Below are 19,443 nucleotides of genomic sequence, written 5' to 3'. Positions count from 1 at the left end.
AGGACCAGGCCAGCTGAAGATGGACTTGCTCAATTCATGGCATATCCCCTCCCACTGACTCCAAAGCCAAGCCCATCTTTTGTACTCATAGGTTTTAATAGCAACCTGTCTCCCAGAAACAAAAGTTTTAAACATGCACATGTGGGAAGAGCAAGTGCTGTCTTAAACTCTCTCACAAAAATACACCTAAAGAGGTCAAGCTTTGGATACTTTGTGGTGTCTCCTACTGAGATAAACTAGGATAATAAGATAAAAGATGTGGATATCAAGCAAAGCATTATTGGTAATTGTTCAGCATAGCACAGATTAAAATAACTCCCACTAGATTTAGTCTTTGCAGCCTCAGTTCAGTCTCCAGGTAGAATAAAGTAGGAGGAGCTATTTCAAAATACCAGAACTAGTAAGAAGAGTGCTGAAAGTTAACAACCAAAAATTGGAAGGTGTTCAGAAGATCTGAGGGAAAATGGTGTCACCATAGGACACATCCTATTTGCTAGTATAGGAGTACTGACACTTGTTTCTGGATGAGTCAGCCAACCTACACCTAGTTGTCAAAATGACAGAGGAATTCCTGTGTTACTTCCGTATTTTCTTCCATAATGTTGCACAGGCTTACCCTCAAAATCTGGTGGATTTGAACTTCCAGTCTTTGGTTAGGCTAACATCTATATAAACCAAGGTAGTGCTCCTGCACAGTGGTGGAGCAAAGCACTGCCTTCTGCTGCTTTGACATACTACATTAGAAAACACGTGGGTTCGGGTTTTCTTTTTCTTCTTTTTAATCAGGAAAATAGAAATGGTAGGTTCTTTTTGTATTTCCTATGTAAACCACATTTCAAAATTAACTGCTCCTTCAAAAAACTAAAACAGTTTACATTACCATTGTGATCCAATGCAAACAGTGAACACTCATACAATAATGCCTTCTCCAATTTTCAGACATATATTTCCACATGAAAAAACTAGAGCTTGGACAACTAGATAAATTCATAAGTTGAACATGAGAAGCCAGTATTCCAAAGACAACAACTACTGTGGGTGTGTTTATATTAAAATACTTTTTTTTTTTTGAAAGGCAAAATAGGATGCAGTGTGTCATCAAATAAAACAGCACCCAGTTGCCCAATTTTGTTGCTTTCCTCTACTGGAAGACTGCTCTAATACCATGCATAGGAACCTCTCCTCCTTCATGTTCCTTAGAACTAATTTACAGCAGGATATAAAGATTATATATCCATTACAAAACAAAAATTGGAAAACTAGTGGATGAGCTTCAAATTGTGTATGATTCATGCCTACAGGAGAATCCAATGGAACAAAGTATCTACTATATGAAAATCCCAAGACATTGTCAAATGCTAAGTCAGTCTTTGTGAAATGTCTGATAACCTCTAGTCCCATTTCTTATATAAAAAGGTTGAAGCAAGGAGTCACTAGTCCTGCCAAGGTCACACATACCCAAGTCAGGATCAGAATTTAGGTTTGGCTTTGCTGTGAGCCAACCTTTCAAACAACTGCTTTGAACTACCAGTGATGAGTTATTGTTGGGATTTGTGTGTTTGTTGATACATTATATAATGTTTCTTATACAGTAAAAATTGTTTCACCTTTAAAATAATACACACATGTCCCTTTTCATTTTGAAGGAGATAAACCACTAAAATTATGTCATAAGTGGAAGCATCAAAATGAAGTGTTACAGCTGAAGAACAACAAAATTGTGGGAATGAATTGGCCATTCTTGTGCATTTCATCAACAGAATGTAGATGAAATGCACAAGAATGGCCAATTCATTCCCACAATTCTTTGTAAGTTTTTGATGTTGTCAGGTAAGGCACGTTTCATTCAGTTTGACACATAACAGTGGGTGCTGAAAATAAAGTTTGTGATACTAGAACACTAAATAATAAGAAAAGATATCTATTTTAAACAGACCTAGAAGTATATTTCCTTAATAAATGCTCAGATTATCCTTGAAAATCTAACAGGCCAGAAAGGAAAAATCAACACACTATGGTGATTGTAACAACTCAAAGTGTGGCTTCCATGCATTTTTAAAAATACAGGTTATAGTAAATCAAAAATGAAAGCATTCTTTAAGCTTTAAAAAACCAAACCTAACGGTGCTAGATCAAACTTGCATTTTGACTTTATCTGCAAAGACACAACATCTGGTGTGCTTCTAGCTAGAGAGCTCCTATTCAGAGAAACCACTGTTGAGGCTATCAAGCAATTCCTACATCTTTGAACAAACATAAATGCAAGTGTGCTAGCTTATATCCCTACATTAAAAAAAAAAATTTAAAAAAAGTAGTCTTCTTCGGTCAATTGATTTACAGACTTGAGATTCTCCAATATTAAGCCTGCATTTTCATGGAACAAAATTTGCCCCTTTTTTAAGTAGCCTAAGTCATGACAAAAAATTTTATAAATGGGAAAAAGTGCTTTGTGCCTACACTACTTTTTACACTACTAGAAAAATGCTTCAAAATTAATTGAACTCCTTTATTCATAGCAATTACTATAAATATGATTTTGTCCCTGTTGAAGGCAAAGGCTCATTGAACAGAAGCAGCTCTTTTCTTAGTGTTTTGTTGTTTGAGAAAGAATACAAGAACAATGAATTTATTAATTAGTAAATTATTTTTTTAAAAAAATGAAATTATGTCCTGTGAGAAAAAGTGGAAAAAGTATTTGTAAAATCTGTCCACAGAAGATGATCTACCACCTTTTAAACTGCAATCAGACCAAAAAGACTGATCTTCCTCCCATAAAGACACTGAAAAGCAAAACACTGAAACTGCTTTTTAAGGTATTTTTCTTCACTCAGGCTGTGAAGATCTTTTTATCTCACTACCTACAAGGACTAGATGCTACAAGAAAAAAAAAATACTCCCAGATGAGATACCACATTTAGTAATCACTAGTGAACAGAAAATCCACACACTGTTCTGGGTGATGGTAAGAAACAGTAGGAACAATCACTAATAACTCTAATATACTGTGTGAGCAGATGGCCTAAACTATCAAACGTTTTATCAGTCTCACTGTTTTTTTACATTGTAACGGATAAAACTTACAGATGATAAACTGTGGCTGAGACAATGAATGCTTCCATCCATCATCCTGGGCTTCTCTTATTCCAACCATGTGACTGAGTCAAACCAAGTTTATGATATTTTGGCAAGAGATTCCTACAGAAGCTAATGTCTAGACTGAGTACATGTATAATTCATTTATTCTAGATAAAAGCAAAAAATGTTCATTTTAAGAATCTCCATTTCACTTAATTGAACCAGATCACAACGAAATATCATTGTGAAATATTTAAAGATCATTCTCAAAAATTTCTGCCTTTATATTGCTGCTGAAACTGTGTTTATTCTCAAGAGAACATCAAGTTTTTAAAAAATTGCATGCTGATCCTAAATAAGAGAAATCGCACTTTAAGAGCCCAAGCTCCAAATCTAATTGAAATCCTTGGTACAGGCTGCAGCTCCTCTCCCCACGCGCTGAACGGGCTTGGCACAGCGTCCAGGCACGGCCGGCTCTCGGCTGGGGGCAGCGTTCTCGGCTGTGAAGGCAGAGCGTGCCCTCTGTCACTCATGGCGAGCAGTCCTGTCCAACTGTCTCTTCCCGACAACTTTATCATCAATCTCTTTATTAACAGCTCCGCTGCAGACTCGGAACGCAAACAAGGACAGCGCGCATGCCAGAATTCTGGAAGCACACAGCACGAGACACGGCTCAGGGCACGGGGCAGGAATGCTGGAGCAGCAGACACAGCACAACTCTTCCACGCTCTTTCAAGAAGTATCATATTTATTATGTTTACTTAGAATCAAATTTCTATTTGAGGAGATGGGGAAGTTGTTTCTTAAACATCAAAGATTGCCCACCTTGCCTCCAGTTTTATCTTCAGGCCATTTGAAGTGCCCGATCAATAAAGGGAACTTGACCCAACATTCCGTTCTACTTTAGTAATTCTATCTCCTTTAGGTCAGTGTTTTACCCTAACTGAAGCAAGAGCCACAGAAATAACCTCAGATAAACTGAAAAGTTTCACATGTGTGGAGTTTAGGCATGCAAAAATTTACTTAAGTAACCTTATTCAGGTGATTGACTTGACAAATACAAACAGAAAACAGGAATGCTAGCTCGTAGATAGAGCAAAAGCAGCATTTGCATTTGTAAGCTGTCCAGCATCTGTGTGAGCCACAGCAGTTTAAATGATTGGCTAGTTCCTTAAATACATAAATGCAGCTTTTTTTTCTCTAATAAGCTGGGGCTTTTATCACCTTACATCAATAATAATTTCACTCTTTATCCTTTCCTATTACTTTCATGGATTCTAGCTCTCATTTAGAGACAGTAACTTAATACAAAACCAAAGCTTAATAATATCTACATATATCACAAAATATTTTTCCCAACCATTACTATACCTTTACATTTAACTTTATTACAGTGCGTAGGACATTTGTCATTCTTAATTTATTTGAAACATTGCACTAGAATAGAGATAATAAAAATACTGAGGTAATTAAGATATCCAAGACTTGCTGATAGGACCCGTGATCTAGTTAATTTAGTAACATAATTCATAATTAAGTGTGGAAGGCAGGAAAAAAAAGTTACCTAAAGACAGCATTCCAGGATTTTGTTAGAACAATAAAAATATACCTAAACTTCATTTTAAAAAATCCTTAGTTTAAATATCCAAAACACAGATGGAATATCCAGCAGTGGTTAACCATATTATCTTTTTCATAAACATGCCCTCTGAAGTTTCATATTAAAGTTTGCATTCTTTTGGTGACAGTATTAGCCGATGTTTGTAGGTATTTCAAATTATTAGTTTGAACTTTGTAGATGTAGCAAACTGCATCTGCCTCTACGAACAAAACCAAGATGCTTTGTTTCTACTGAACAGACACTTATTACTACTATGATTATTCAACTAAAATCAGTTTACTGATTTGTATTACTGACATTTTTCCAATATGAATACTGGATCTGTAAAAAAATAGTGAACCCACTCAGTATTCAGATAATACAGGTACATTCCTAACTGTACCATCAAGACCTGCATAACAAGTGATGAAATCTGGTAAGTATTGTTCAGCCACAATGATGGCAGAGAGATTAATCATAGCAAAGGTACTTGACTAGTGTTTCCATGAACTTACATAAATGATGCCAGCAACACTACAACATGCAAAATACCTTTTCTACAAATACACACAACTTCTAAATAATATCTTTTATGAGGATAAACATATTCTGCTTCCTCAGTAACTATCACAGTAGTTTTTAGTGCATTTAAGCATAGGTTCTGGCTCAGAGTCAATATTGTATGTTCTTGTATGCTGAAATACTTTTGGTTATTCTAGATGCTGAAGAACTGTTTCATCTTTTACTGTTGATAGAATTCATTCTTTCATTAAGTATTTACTAACAATTGATATTCATTACAACTCAATTACCATATACTTGCAGCTACAAGTTTAAAAAAAATGCCATTTAAGAAAAACCCAAAACAAAGAAAACCCCTCCAAAACTAAGAAATGCACTAAGTGCATTTAATAGGAAGTGGCATGCACACATACTATCTACAAGGAAGCACAACTTTAGCTAGAACTCATCAACTCAAATGTCTGATTCCAATCAGTATGTCTAAAGCCATCTGTTAAACCATGGCTTATTAATGTTAATTATTTTGGCTACAACAGTAATTTTCAGCTTCTTGTTTGCAGATCCTTATGAGTCAGTGAACTTAATTCAGGAGGTTGATGATGAGCAACTCAGAAAAAATAGCTATTGAAATCTATTGAGAATACCTAAAACACATTAAACAGAAATTTGTGTATCTACTAGCAGATTTTTACTGGTCAGAGAAAATAAAAGATGAATTAAAGCCATAAATAACACCATCAGCTGTGATGAAAGGGAGATGTGGTGGGCAGGATATAAAAATGATTAATCTGTTTTAAACAAGACAATTTCATGCTGTGAAAAATATATACAACAGAAAGGTTTATTGTTTTAGGCAGGGCAATTATAATATGAAGACCAAAATCATCAGTGGTTTTAGCAGTTAAAGAAATTTTAGTCAAAAGTAGACTACTTATTAAAGTTACTCACATCAAGCATTAGGAGGATTGGGCTCATGCTGATACAAAGATCAATCAAGTGACGCACAGCTACCTGCAATTTTTACTTTTATTTCAGGACATGCTTAAACTACTTAAGAAGAAGAGAAATAGTGCCATCTGCTGACATAAAGAATAGGCACTTGCAGGAAAAGCCTGAGGTGCCAAAATTCTGACAGCCAATGCTTTTAAAAAATTAAGCTCAAACATTTGCTGAAAATAGCATACCCCCAAATTGTTTAGGCACGTGTTTCTTCTAGTTTTGTCCACTTTTAAGAATTTAGGATGAAGAGATGGAATGGATGCCCTTAAATGTTTTGTTTTTTGTCGACTCTGCCCCCACCAAAACACTGCACAATTCACAAACTTTCCCTTTAATAGCTAGAACCCAACATCCTTGAGTGTTATTTCCACTTCCTATTGCAAACATAAATGAATGCTCTCTAAATAAGCATTATCTACTCTATTTCCTTTAGGCCACACCATATTTTGCCTTAGCAGAAAATTTGAGAGCTAAGTAAGAATTAAGAAAGTAAAACCAATTTAGTACAGTCAGAAAAATTAGACAACCATGGGATTGTGCTGTTTTTTATTGTGTTTTCAATGGAGAAATACATCATCTGTTTACAAAATAGCTCTTGAAAAATACAAGGAGTACAGATACTATAAAACAAAGCAAACTCCAGTCATGAGACACTACGTACATCATGCGAAAGCAACAGTCTGATCTCCAGGTTATGAAAACTAGAATTAAAAAGTCACTATACAGAAAGGTTCCAAGTTTCCAGCTTGGCAAAACTTGGGTGCAGTTACATGAAACGTTTAATAAAATGAAAAAGATTTTCCGATGTGTAAACAAAATGACAAGACTAAATTTGTGCCTGGCAATTTCGATCTAAACTCCATAGCTACACAAAATACACAGACAGCTTGTACACTTCAACTGTTAAGATATAACCTTCTTTGGGGGGTGGACGACAGCAGGCTGCACAGGGCAAGGAAAAGAGAAATATTGTATACTAGACATCTTAGACAAATGGCAAAAATAAAAAAACCCTTCAGTTACTGCACAGCCTAAGTAAAAGATAAGCTACACTCTGACTTTGGAGAATTAATTTAGAAGGATAAGGGGAAGAGTGTAAGTAATTTAACTTGTAACATGAAAGATGCATGTGTAATAGGATGGAGCACAATGGGAGAAGGGAGTTCATAAAACATGCTAATCAAAGTATGGGAAGTATGATTTGACATCCCACATATTTCAGACTTAAGTAATAGTAACATGAAGTTTGTTATCTACATCTGGTATTACTGTTGGTATCCCTCATGTTCCTCAAATACTGTTCTTTGCCATGAGAGGTTCAGTTCTTTCAAAAGAAAAAGCTGTTACTTTTTTGATAGGACTACAAGAACAAAAAAATAGGAGTAAGAGAGCTTACTAGATGTCAAGTGCTTACTAGAAATATGATTTTTAAAAATTTGGTGTTGTTCAGTATGTAAAACTACTTGTGATGAACTATCTAAAAATAAAAAGGTTAAAATTCTTAGGGAAAAATCTTTTTGCCTTTATTTAAAATTTTTAGCTTTTCAATGCATAGGGGACCTTTATGGAGTGTACAAAAATCATATTTAGTGATTCAAAGGCCATCAAGACAGGTGGTGTATTTCACAGGCACACAATATTTACCTAAACACTTTAGTCATGGGACAAATTCTGAATTTGTGCCTAGAGGCCCACAAGGTATTACAACTAGGTAAGGGGCAGGAGGGAACCCAAATGAGTACATGGCTTGTTTTTATTTTGTATAAATAACTATTGTTCTATACGGTGCATACAAGCAGAAAAAAATAATTTGAAAAAAAACCCCCAACAGTAAATGCAAAATATTTTCCCAAGAAATAAAGGGATAAAAAAAAGGGAATAAGGAGTTCAGTTAGCTCAAAAGAAAGTTTATTTACTGTTTGATTGCTGATTTGTATGCACCTTAAAACAATCCTATAAATAAAAGTAGACCACACCTTAATCATGTCCCACCAATACCAAAACTTCCCAATTACTTCCTCAACTTACGGCTTATGACCCCAAGATTTGACATTACATTTTAAAGACTTACTGCTGCTTGATGGCAGTTGAACTAACTATACTATACACTTTGCTTTCAATGTATAGTATGTCATAGAATGTCATCCAATTTGCAAATTACTACTATTGAAGAGACTCTTCAATAAAATGAAATTTTATCAGCTAAAGATCTAAAATTAGTCATACTCCAATAAAAAAGTACATAAAAGTGCATTTAAGGGATTCTTATGCCAGTTTTATCTCAATTTTGAAACAATGCATCAAACAAATTCAATCAGAATGTCAAATATGGCTACAAATAGTGTTCATGTTTTTAAAGGCAGTAATCCTTCGAAATATTTAATGTAACTGTTGCTAACACATTAATTGTACTCCTGGCTTCACATACTAACCTGGACTTCCAATCAAGTGGCGACTTTAGTCCAGAAAGGGAAGTGCACAACATATACCTAAATCCATTTGCGATTATGTTCTAGTCTTGCACCCTCCGTTCTCCTTTTTTTCTAGCATTAGAAGACAACAGGTTGAGTTGGCAGATACTGTTTATGGACCCCTGAGGTGGTTTTTACCGGTTCAATCTCAATTTTATTGAATTCTTGATAACAGGAATAGGATTTGCAGGAAGAGCAGGGATATCTGAAAGGTCTGTACTGGGTGTTTTCTGTAAAGAAAAGAAGTTTGGTTGTATTTTAACTTTGTAAATATAAAAAGAAAAATATTGTGGTAATTGGCATTAACTTTCAAAACAAAGATCTTTAGAGAACTTTTTAGGAATATATGAAGATAATTACAGATTATAAAGAGAGAAGCAGGTATTTCCTTTGCCTACAGAGTCTTTAATAAGGAAAATTTCTATAAGAATTTTTGTGTGCTTTGCTTTTTTTTTGACAACTGCAAGAAATTAGCACGTGGTGCAGATAAAGCTGGGCCTACTAATAACCTGTATTATAGTAAAACATCCAAATAATAATGATGCTTGATCAGTAACATCAACTATCTGATCTACATATTTAGTATTTGAAAACATCTCTTAACAATTCAGTGTTAAGTCTCTGCCCCTAGAGACGAGTGATAAAAAACAGTTCCCAATCCAAAGCGTGTGTCTTCATACACTGCAGACTGTTGTAAAACTCTACAGTCAAATTTCCAATTTATCATATTGGTTCAGATTTACATGACAAAAAAGTTACGAACTCTAAAAAGTACTGTATGAATATTTTAAGAATTCCACCTTGACAATAATCTCAACAATTTTTTCTCACTTATAAGACTTAAATGCCATTCAGAAAAACTGTATCTAAAACAAACTAAAGGAAAAGACAGAAACACACCCAAGATTCAATGAGATTAATTTATTTCTCACTTGCTATACATGCCTCTAAGGTTGGAGTGGTTTGTTTTTTTTCTTTTAAGTATTTTCACTTCCACTGTGGCACATTATTTGCCATCCCAATAACGCAGTCATTATGCAATACTTCACATCATTTATCGTAAAATGTTTCCTTACATTATAAATGTTCAAAATTTATATAAGGTACCTTTGATACATGGGGAAATCTGCATTAAAATGACTACTCTTAATTGCTGCTTTATTATAAATAAATCGGTCAAGTTAACACTGACTGATGTGTTTGTGCACAAAGCAGCAGGGACCCAGGACAAAATAGTTCTGGGCTTCACATCACCCCTGCCCCAAGTAACCCCCTGGTTGGTGCTGATCTGAAGTTTGACGTGTTTCTATTTTCTGCGACATGGGCAGTGTTTTAAACAAAGCCAACAAGAACACTGAAAAATGACAGAGAAGGCTCACCATCCTTTGTAGTTTCCAGATTACTTACTGTGTGCTAAATTAACAACCACACAATCTGTAAAAAAGCTACAAAGCTTTATATAATCCCCCACAACAACAGAAAAAATAAAATTGGTATACTTACTAAATGATCTAAAAAATTCCCCAAAGCAGTTTAGGAAGTCCATGTAGCATCTACAGTTTTTGCCAAACAGTTTTGCTATCTTTATTCAGTACTGCTTATACCGTTCAAAATGTCCAGTAAGAAATACAATTATTACTATTGCAACAATTTCTATTTTCAACCAACACATTCACTACACATGCTTCAATGATTCAAGTGTGCATAAAGTGCTTGATAGTGATACTTTAATCAGCAGAGCACTAAGATAAGTTTAAAAATACTAGTAAGAAACAGAGGTGCTCTCTAAAAGTTGTTACAATACTAGAAACAAAAATTTAAGTGAATGGTACAGAATTCTTACTGTTTTGCAAAGGACTTTACACTGCTAACACCAGCTGGCTAAGGAGTGACAAACTTACAACTTGTCTCTCATACCAAATATCAGAATCTATAATTACACTTCAGACATCCTCAACCTCTAGCTGGATATCTTTGAGCAGCAGCTATTTAAAGCATTTGTTTCCTTGTTAGAAAGGATTATTCTGTGATGTGCAAAGCACAACGGAATAAACTGAGCCCCTTACTTTGAAGGCACAATTCAGAAGAGCGAATCCAGCTTCGGTCAGTTTGTATGGCAAGCCATACATGTTTAGCTACAATGCACATTCAATAAGATCAATGAGCATCTAAAACACAAAAATTGTGACAGTAACAACAAGTAGCTTACCATAAAATGGATTTCTATTTAAAATTATACATTTATTTTTAACATCTGGACTCATTTCAGTTTCAATTCTTTCACCACAGATTAGTACATAAATACATTACATGGCAGTATTGCTTTTAAAAACAGTACCTGAGGAGCTTGCAGAGAAGTTGTCTGAAGAGTTTCTGTTTGAGAATTAACATTCACTTCTGTCTCAACTTGCTCCTGAAAAAAAAACCAAAAGCATCATCACAGTTACACCACTTCCAATGAGCTACTTATATAGAACACCCAGCACTCCAGAATGATTTACATTGTGCATATTCAGCAAAAGAAAAATGCAAGCATTGATGCTTGCTGCATTGACACCCTTCCTTTTAGGAAGGAATCACCACACTGGAGAATGTTTCACTTATTAGGGATTTGACATGAACACAAGCTATATCACTTATCAGCTGTCACTTGTTTAACCAATTAACACCTTTTATACAGAATCCCATAGCAAAACATTACATGTCGTTCAACTCACTAAAGACAAAAAGTGTATTATCAAGGAGGATCATGTGAAACACTACAGAATTTGTTTAAAAATTCAACAGCTTTTGCCATTCTGCCAGTAAAGTTTTCCTGCTGCTTTAATGGGTTGAATCAGCTTTCGGAATAAATAGGTGAGTGTCAGAGACTGATCTGCAGGTAAAACAGTGGGACTACAGGACTAAAGCAGGACAATGGCACATTCTCGTTTTAATAAAAACAGTCTGCTAGCTCAAAGTGTACCATGAACACACCCTAAAAGAGGAATGCATTTCAATGTATGAAAACCTGTGTTTATGTTAATTTAAGAAATTTAATTCCACCATTTCCTTACACAAATATTAAGGACAAAGACTTAGAGGAGACTGCCAATAAAAACTAACATAGGATTACCTATGTCTTTTATAATTATCTGTATCCAGTGGATCTATTTTTGAATTGAGGATTAAGTGCTTACATGTATTTCTGCCCTCACCTACCTTAACTTCAGAGACATTGAAAGGTGACTGCCTAACAAGATACAATTCCTCGCTTATGGCCACTGAAGCTATAAACCAAAGAACTTACATTTAACTTTAAGCATAAGCATAACTTTCAGAGTATTCCAGAGACAACAGAATGTGCCCCATAAAAACTGCAAAATCCCAACTGGAGAGCTGGTATCATAAGGCTAAAAAGAGTCTGTCATCCTTTCTGTTCACCACTAAGACAGAAAAATTGTCTGCTGGAGAGGCAGATACTGGAGAGGCACATGGAATCTCCTAAGTCCCCAAACAGTATGCTGTAACTTCACACAATAATTTCACCTGCACAGAAGATTTACTTATTATCACTTGAAATTTCTTTATCTAAAAAGTGAACAAGGGGGCTGGCTTTAGGATGCTCAGCCCGACATCCAAACTCCAAATAGAATACTTAGGACAATTGTTCTTTCACTAATTAACATACATCAGGTTTGGGATGCAGGAAAAACATGGCATATTGACACATCCATGATCTGATTCAACAAACTGAAATATAAATATGATGACTAATTTTTTCACCATGCTTAATAGCATGTGACTGACCAGCAAAGAAATTACAGTCCTATGTGATTATGGATTTGGGCTCAACTTAGCATGCCAGCAGGCAATGGACTCCATCAATACTGACATGAACATTAAAAAAATAAGATATCATTTTGATATCTTTACTGGAGAGTCTAGATATAGACACGCTCTTAGTCATTCCTAGAGAGAAACAGTAATTTTCCCAAATAATATATACAACAGTATACTGTCTAGGCATATATACCTTAGTTTCCATTTTTTCATGTTCATTCAAATCTATACAGCTGGTATCTTCACTTATTTCATCCTGCTGAAAAGCAAACACAGAAACTATTACAAATCATAAAACTGTATTTTTAAAAAATCAACAAGAAAATAAGGTCAAAGTGTTTAAAAGGACAGAATTAGTTGTAAGACTTAGCATATTACAGGCTTACCAAAATAATTACTTTTAAGGTAAGAATCTCGATTCTAAGCATTTGTGCTAATGCAGTACATGTGTCATGTGATGAATACCAACAAAATAAAAATACTAACACCTTGGCAAGCTGAAAACATCAAGCAGCAATGCAACCAGAATAAGAAATATCTGAAACTTGGAATATGAGAATCAGCACTCTGGGTGAAATGAATATTCAAAGTTTTGAACATTGCTATGGTATGATCTCAAAATCTCAAATACCTCTTCAATTTTAATTTTCTTAGGAGACTCTTCTTTATGGGGAGAAGATGTCCTTTTCACTGCTGCGACAGGGCTAGGCATTTTTGTTGCAACATTTCCTGAACTTCTTGGTGATGGATTTAATAGATACGCTGAGGGAACAATTCTAGAGATGGTAGGCTTTGGTGGTGGAGAAATGGCTGGTTGTGTGGCAGTTTGAGGAATGCTTTCATTTGAAGTACCTATGGACAAACAATTTAAAGACCTTCAACAAGAGGAATCGACACAATCATTTCAGTTCAATCACTGGTATTTTTGGTCTCTAATCAAAACCCCTGACATCAAGCAGGCATCAAGGAAGTGGTACAGTTAATGGTGTAGCATCATGTTTGGAACAGCAAGTGTGCGTACACTGCACAGTTTAGTTTCAAGCTCATTCTTGAGCTTGACTGCACCCTCAGCAAGTTCACTGGTGACACCAGGCTGTGTGGTGCAGCTGACACACTGGAGAGACAGGATGCCATCCAGAGGGACTTGCACAGGCTGGACAGGTGGGTCAATGCAAACCTCTTGAAGTTCAATAGAGTGAGTGCAAGGTCCTGTGGCTGGGTTGTGGCAAACCCAGGCACACCCACAGGCTGGGCAGAGAAGTGACTGAGACAAAGTCCCTGAGGACAAAGACTTGGGGGCCATGGTTGATGAAAAACTCAACATGAGCTGGCAAATGTGCTCACAGCCCAGACAGCCACATGTGCCCTGGGCTGCAGCCAAAGGGGTCTGGGCAGTAGGTTGAGGGAGGAGACTTTTCCCCTCTACCCTGCTCTTGTGAGACCCCACCTGGAGTACAGCTGTGTACAGTTCTGGTGTCCCCAGTAAAAGAAGGACATGGAACTGTTGAAGCAAGTCCAGAGGAGGCTGTGAAGTTATTAAGAGGACTGGAGCACCTCCCCTCCAAAGAGAGGCTGAGAAAATTGGGGCTGGTCAGCCTGAAGAAGAGAAGGTTGCATGGAGAACTCACAGCAACCTTGCACTACCAGAAGGGGGCCTACAGGGAAGCCAAAAAGGGATTCTTTGTCAGGAACTGTAGTGATGGCACAAAGAGCAATGGGCACAGACTGAAAGAGGGGAAATCTGGGTTAGGTATTAGAAGAAATTCTTTAGTGTGAGGTACTGAGACACGGGAACAGGTTGTCCAAGGAGGTTTTGGATGCCCTGACCCTGGCAGTGTTCAAATCCAGGTCAGTTAAGGCCTTGAACAAACTGGTCTAGTGGGAAGTGTCCCTGCCCATGGCAGGAGGAGTCGGGGTTAGATGATCTTTTAGGTCCATTCCAAGCCCTTAACACATGATTCTGAGAAAGAATTCCTGTACCAGACATAGGGTAGCCATGGCAATGACACTCTGCTTAGCCTAATTAACCCTGCTTAAGGCAGGCTATATGAGCCCAGACAGAGCTCTGTATAATACAGCTGTAGTATTTGTGGTACCTAAGGAAACTCTACTGCTTCTGTACTCAGCCATATATATGCATTGCCAAGACTGCATTAAATAAAATCCAAGAGCAATGTGATACTCCCTTTTTCACTCAAAAATTAAGTTTATCACTTCTCAGGCTTAGCTTATCTAGTGACAAATATGAAGTCATCACAGAGCATCAAATAAAGAATTGATATTATATACATCCTTTTGAAAAATGCTCCATATGACAAAGCTCTATCTCATCAATTGCCTACCTCAAACCAATAAGCGCACATAGGGAGATGCTCCAGGATGAGAAAAAATACATTGAGGAAATTTTTCATTAACAACTATCAGGTGATTAACATTTTGATTAAGCAAAATATAAGAATGAACAACTTCTGATATGCTTCCAAATCCAAAAACCAGTCACGCCATTTAAGCTCCATTTAGTGCTCATGGACAAACTAACTCACATTGATGCACCTGTGACACGATAAAAATCAGAGAGAAGTAAGACTAAACCATGCCACACATCAAGAGTGAATAAGAGATTTCATTTTGAAAGGCTAACCAGTCGCTCCCCTTTTCCATCTATTTCTGACTTGCTCCTTGTACACTAAAGCACCATCAAAAAAGAAGAGTAGCTGATTCTAAGAAAATATTTTCACCAGATGCTTTTATTCTTTGACTTAAGAGTATAATTTTTAAATTTTTAAGTAAAGTATACTTTTTCTTGCAGAAAACAGAGGATAAATCAGCACACGCAGTGGGACATATCTGAACAGACATCAGTAAGGAACAGGTGTTTCTGCTTACATCTGAGTCTTTTGCATTCCTAGAATCAAATTCATGAAGCACAAGGAGCGGGAACATGGGAGGACAGACTACATACAGACAGTACAGAACCACCTTGAGTTTAACTACAAAATGAATTAAAAATAAGTATAAAAATTGTTCTTCCAGCTTTAGATAATTTTTTCCTCATTTAGCTAACCAAACTACAGACCTACATTAGGTCATTGGAACACTACTGCTATTGTGAATGGCAAATATAAATCTCTAAGAATAAAAGAATTAAATATCACAGCAAATATTTCTCTGATTTTATGAATCCTTAAGAAATTATTGAACTATGTGTATGAAGAAGAACACATTACAGCATGTGTTATGCAAAGACTAGAAGACTCAAGCTGGAAGAAAAACTGTCTTATAAACATTACAAAAAATTCAATAGAAACAATATGCTACACCATTTTCCTTACCCCCTGAGCTTTCACTGGAATTTATTTGTGGCACAGTGACTTCAGAAGCCTGTGTGTTGGTCACAGATGCTGCTGTTACAGCTGGCGCAGGACTGCTTCTGCTAAAAAGAGAAAAATTATGAAATGCTAAAGACATTAGTAAAGCTATGGTGTTACATGATCTGCCTTTCATCACATCATGTGTTACCAATAACCACAGCTAGTATTTTACCTACATTACAGAGCAGAACTTATGCCAGTAAAAAGGTAAAAGTGAGCATTGGCAATCTACTACCAAACACAAGCAATGGAAGCTCTTTCAAATATTAAATTTAAATCATTCAATGACAGTTTTGAGACCAGAAAAAGGCTGTATTTAAAAGACAGGCAAAAATTCAGGCAGTGTCCACCCAAATAATGAGCACAGGAAAACACAACAACTATTTACTGCAGGGTGAAACAAAACCAGTGTAGAAGGACCAGAATAAAAAGTTTGGTTTTAATTTACACACACTGTTACAATGATGATTTCAGTCTAAAATCATCCGAAACAAAGGCCTGGGGCTTCAAGTGACCAATCACAAAAATGATCCCTTTTCCATCATCAAGAAATTGGGAAGCAGTGTGTGTCTAAAATCAGCCAAAGGCAATTTCCACTTTACTTGTGACATCCTAGGTAAGACAGATTTATTTCAATAGCAGATACTGGTATCGACTACTGTTAACCATTTACCGAGGAAGACTAACTGAAAGAAAAAGAACTTTTGTCAAAAGGACTAAAGTCAAGTATTTCATCCTATGCAACATCCTGTAATAGATGTATAATACTACTGAACTGTAAGAGATTGATAACTTTTGTGTGTATTAAAGAGACAAACATGGGACTCTTGAAAGAAGAGAGAACACTCACTTACTGCAGTAAACTGGAGTTAGGGCAGGAAAAGACTTAAAACAGAGAGTTAGTATTAAGTAAACTTTAATATTTACCCTTTGGAACTAGTGGGAAATTATGTTCCTAAGCTTAATTTGCATAGGTATCATCAGTAACAGCAGGAGCCCTACTGATTTCCTAGCAGAAAATGTAAACCTCTCTATTGTCTCACACTCGGATCCAAAACTCACAAAATACTTCCTCACCCTCACAACTATCTGCTCACTACTTCTCACAGCCTCCTACTGCAGGCCCCATATTTTTATATCATCATTTTCTTCTAAGCATTTTTACCTAACTTTAAAATTCCTCATCTCAAGTCCAGCACCATTGCTCCCTATCCCCCAAATTCTGCTATAGTGCTCAAACTGCAATAAGAGTGTTTACAATCTCCATCCAATTTGGAACATTCCCACTGTGGTAACGGTGGTATCGTATGTGTGCAGTATTTGCCATGTGTTTAACACAAGTAATTCAGGAAGAGAACAGCAACAAGACTGAAAGTCTTCATTACCCCTGAGAACTTCCAGAACTGTTCAACGGACTTGTCTTCATAGCACTGGTAGGCGAAGGCACGGACGTGCTGTTATCACTGTCCATAGACAAGTCTAGGCTGCTGTCATTCAGAGCTGTCAACCTGATCCCTTCTGTTGAATGCTGCAAGCCACAAGGGAGAGGAAAATTCTGTTAGTCTAATTAAAAGTTTGAAAATCAACAAAAATTCAAGTTATTTTAAAATGCAAACTTAAATGGACAGTTTTCATATCCTTTTACATGTAAATAATCCACTATCCTCTCACTAGAAGCATTAACATTTTTATGTTCACAACTCTGGTGCAGATTTGTCTGAACCAATCACATTCAAAAACAAACTGTTACTGTATTTAATGATTATATTTTCAGCTCTATTTCAAATTTCTTTGGTTTTGTGGACTTCGAAATACTTTCATTAAAGTAAGTGACGTACACCAAAACAAACTGAATGTACATAAAAAGAATTTAAAGAGGATTTGAACTTAGTCCATGGAGAAGAAAAACCATTTTCTGACATAGTACTACTACTTTAAGTGACATATTACTTAATACTTCCATTGTTCTCTGAAACAGATCTACACTTGGTGTCAATAAAGACTTCCTAGTCCTTAAAACAGCATTCAATATAAAACAGCTATAGAAATTAAGCATGTTATTCAGCTATACTTAAAACAGAATATGTAGCAGTGCTTTAGCTATTAAAAAATCCAAGCAAACCTGTATTGCTCTCAGATTAAGCTAATACAAAGCAGTAGGGATTTTGAAATAGACTGAACTATTCAATTCAAAGTTTCACCCCTTCTTACTGACTCAACTGAAATTAAACAATAATCCAACACAGCATCTTAATTAAAAACTAATGCTAACATTCTCATATGGCCACAAGTAAACTGCCCAGCCAGACAAGAAGATACTATACACATTGTTGATGCTCTGAGAAATGTAGTATTATATTCAGTGCACCTAATAATACTGCTACACTCAAATGAGATCATTTGCAGGTAAAATTAAGATCTCAAAATGTGATTTTAATTCTTAGATTAGTAAACCTAAACATCTAAGTAAACGTAAATTAGTAAACCAAAAAATCAAAAATTTGAGAGCAATAGCATTTTTACTGCTCTCATATATTAGAGAAGTTTACCTTTTTCTTTTTCTGAAGCACATGATTAGGTAGCAGTTGGTGAAGTTGCTTACGTTTCACATGCCTTGCAGCAATCTTCATATCCATCTCAAACATCTTGCTGTTTATTGCTTGCCTATAAACTACAATTAGAATAACATTAAGACATATTGAAGCATTTTGTAAAGTCCACTTACTTGCCCAGGCAGAAACAATTTTCATTTCAGAGCACTTATTACCCTCAAGAACAAGAATGATGTTTCCTAGTTCTGGAAGAAGAAAGGGAAACTGCCTAGCATGCCAGCACTGATAGTACAAACACAAACATTAGTTTGGAAACAGGTGACCTGTTTTTCATGAAAAATGTCTTGCAAGCACACAGTTCTCTGTATTTTCAACAAGTTTTAACTGGAAGAGCTCGGAAGCAAACTCTTTATTTCATCTCAAAGAGATTAAAGATGGAAATAAAATTTTCTCATAAGAATTACAGCATTTACATAAAATTATATTATTTGCAGGTGATTTTATTTATGCAGCTCCTGCAACAAATGGGTTTTAATTCAGGAGTTAAGTGCTCATTTGCCACCTAATGTATTAAAATTACTCTGGCAACTCACACATCACTACATTTTTATACAGAAGTAATTTATATTTAGATTTTTTCTGTTTTCTTGAGTTTTTTTGTTGCTCTGTTTTTGTTTTGTTTCTTTTTTTAATTTTGTATGGTCATTTTGGCAGTTTTGTTTGGTTGGTATTTGTTTCTTTTAATTTTGTCTAGTATGACAAGTTATTTCTCTTCACCTTAGACCATCTGCTTCTGATAAATCACCATGGTAAGCACTAATATGAGAACTGCACTGGAACCCAGGATGCTGGGCTCAAGTAAAGCCAGGTAAAAAAGAAAAGCTTCTTTCACACTGACTGTCTCCACAACATTGAGGAAAAGCTGGGGCAGATGTATGAATAAAAACCGGTTCTGTGGCTCTTAAATACAAAAAATTCAAGAGGTATCTCCCTGATTCACTGTCTATTCTACAAACATAAGGAACCTCACT

At 35.9% G+C, this 19,443-nt stretch overlaps 1 protein-coding gene across 2 annotated transcripts in view; it reads right to left on the bottom strand.

Annotated features, from left to right (window-relative positions):
• Positions 1–6,725: 6,725 nt before the first annotated feature.
• PAPOLA (poly(A) polymerase alpha) overlaps positions 6,726–19,443 on the bottom strand; it is a 43,825-nt gene continuing 31,107 nt past the window's right edge. Inside the window, exons 16-22 of one of the 2 annotated variants that reach the window (XM_066551237.1) lie at positions 18,410–18,531; positions 17,246–17,388; positions 15,822–15,922; positions 13,121–13,341; positions 12,683–12,748; positions 11,006–11,080; positions 6,726–8,897 (exon numbers count right to left, since the gene is read on the bottom strand). In XM_066551237.1, the coding sequence (XP_066407334.1) occupies positions 8,802–8,897; positions 11,006–11,080; positions 12,683–12,748; positions 13,121–13,341; positions 15,822–15,922; positions 17,246–17,388; positions 18,410–18,531 (824 nt within the window). In that variant the 3' untranslated portion in view covers positions 6,726–8,801. The remainder of the gene's footprint in view (positions 8,898–11,005; positions 11,081–12,682; positions 12,749–13,120; positions 13,342–15,821; positions 15,923–17,245; positions 17,389–18,409; positions 18,532–19,443) is intronic. The other variant, XM_066551238.1, reaches the window with a different exon arrangement.

Source organism: Molothrus aeneus, chromosome 6, assembly GCF_037042795.1.
Source record: "Molothrus aeneus isolate 106 chromosome 6, BPBGC_Maene_1.0, whole genome shotgun sequence".
Lineage (NCBI taxonomy): Eukaryota > Metazoa > Chordata > Aves > Passeriformes > Icteridae > Molothrus > Molothrus aeneus.
Note: the sequence above shows the minus strand (reverse complement) of the source record. Positions and strands in the feature narration are given on the sequence as shown.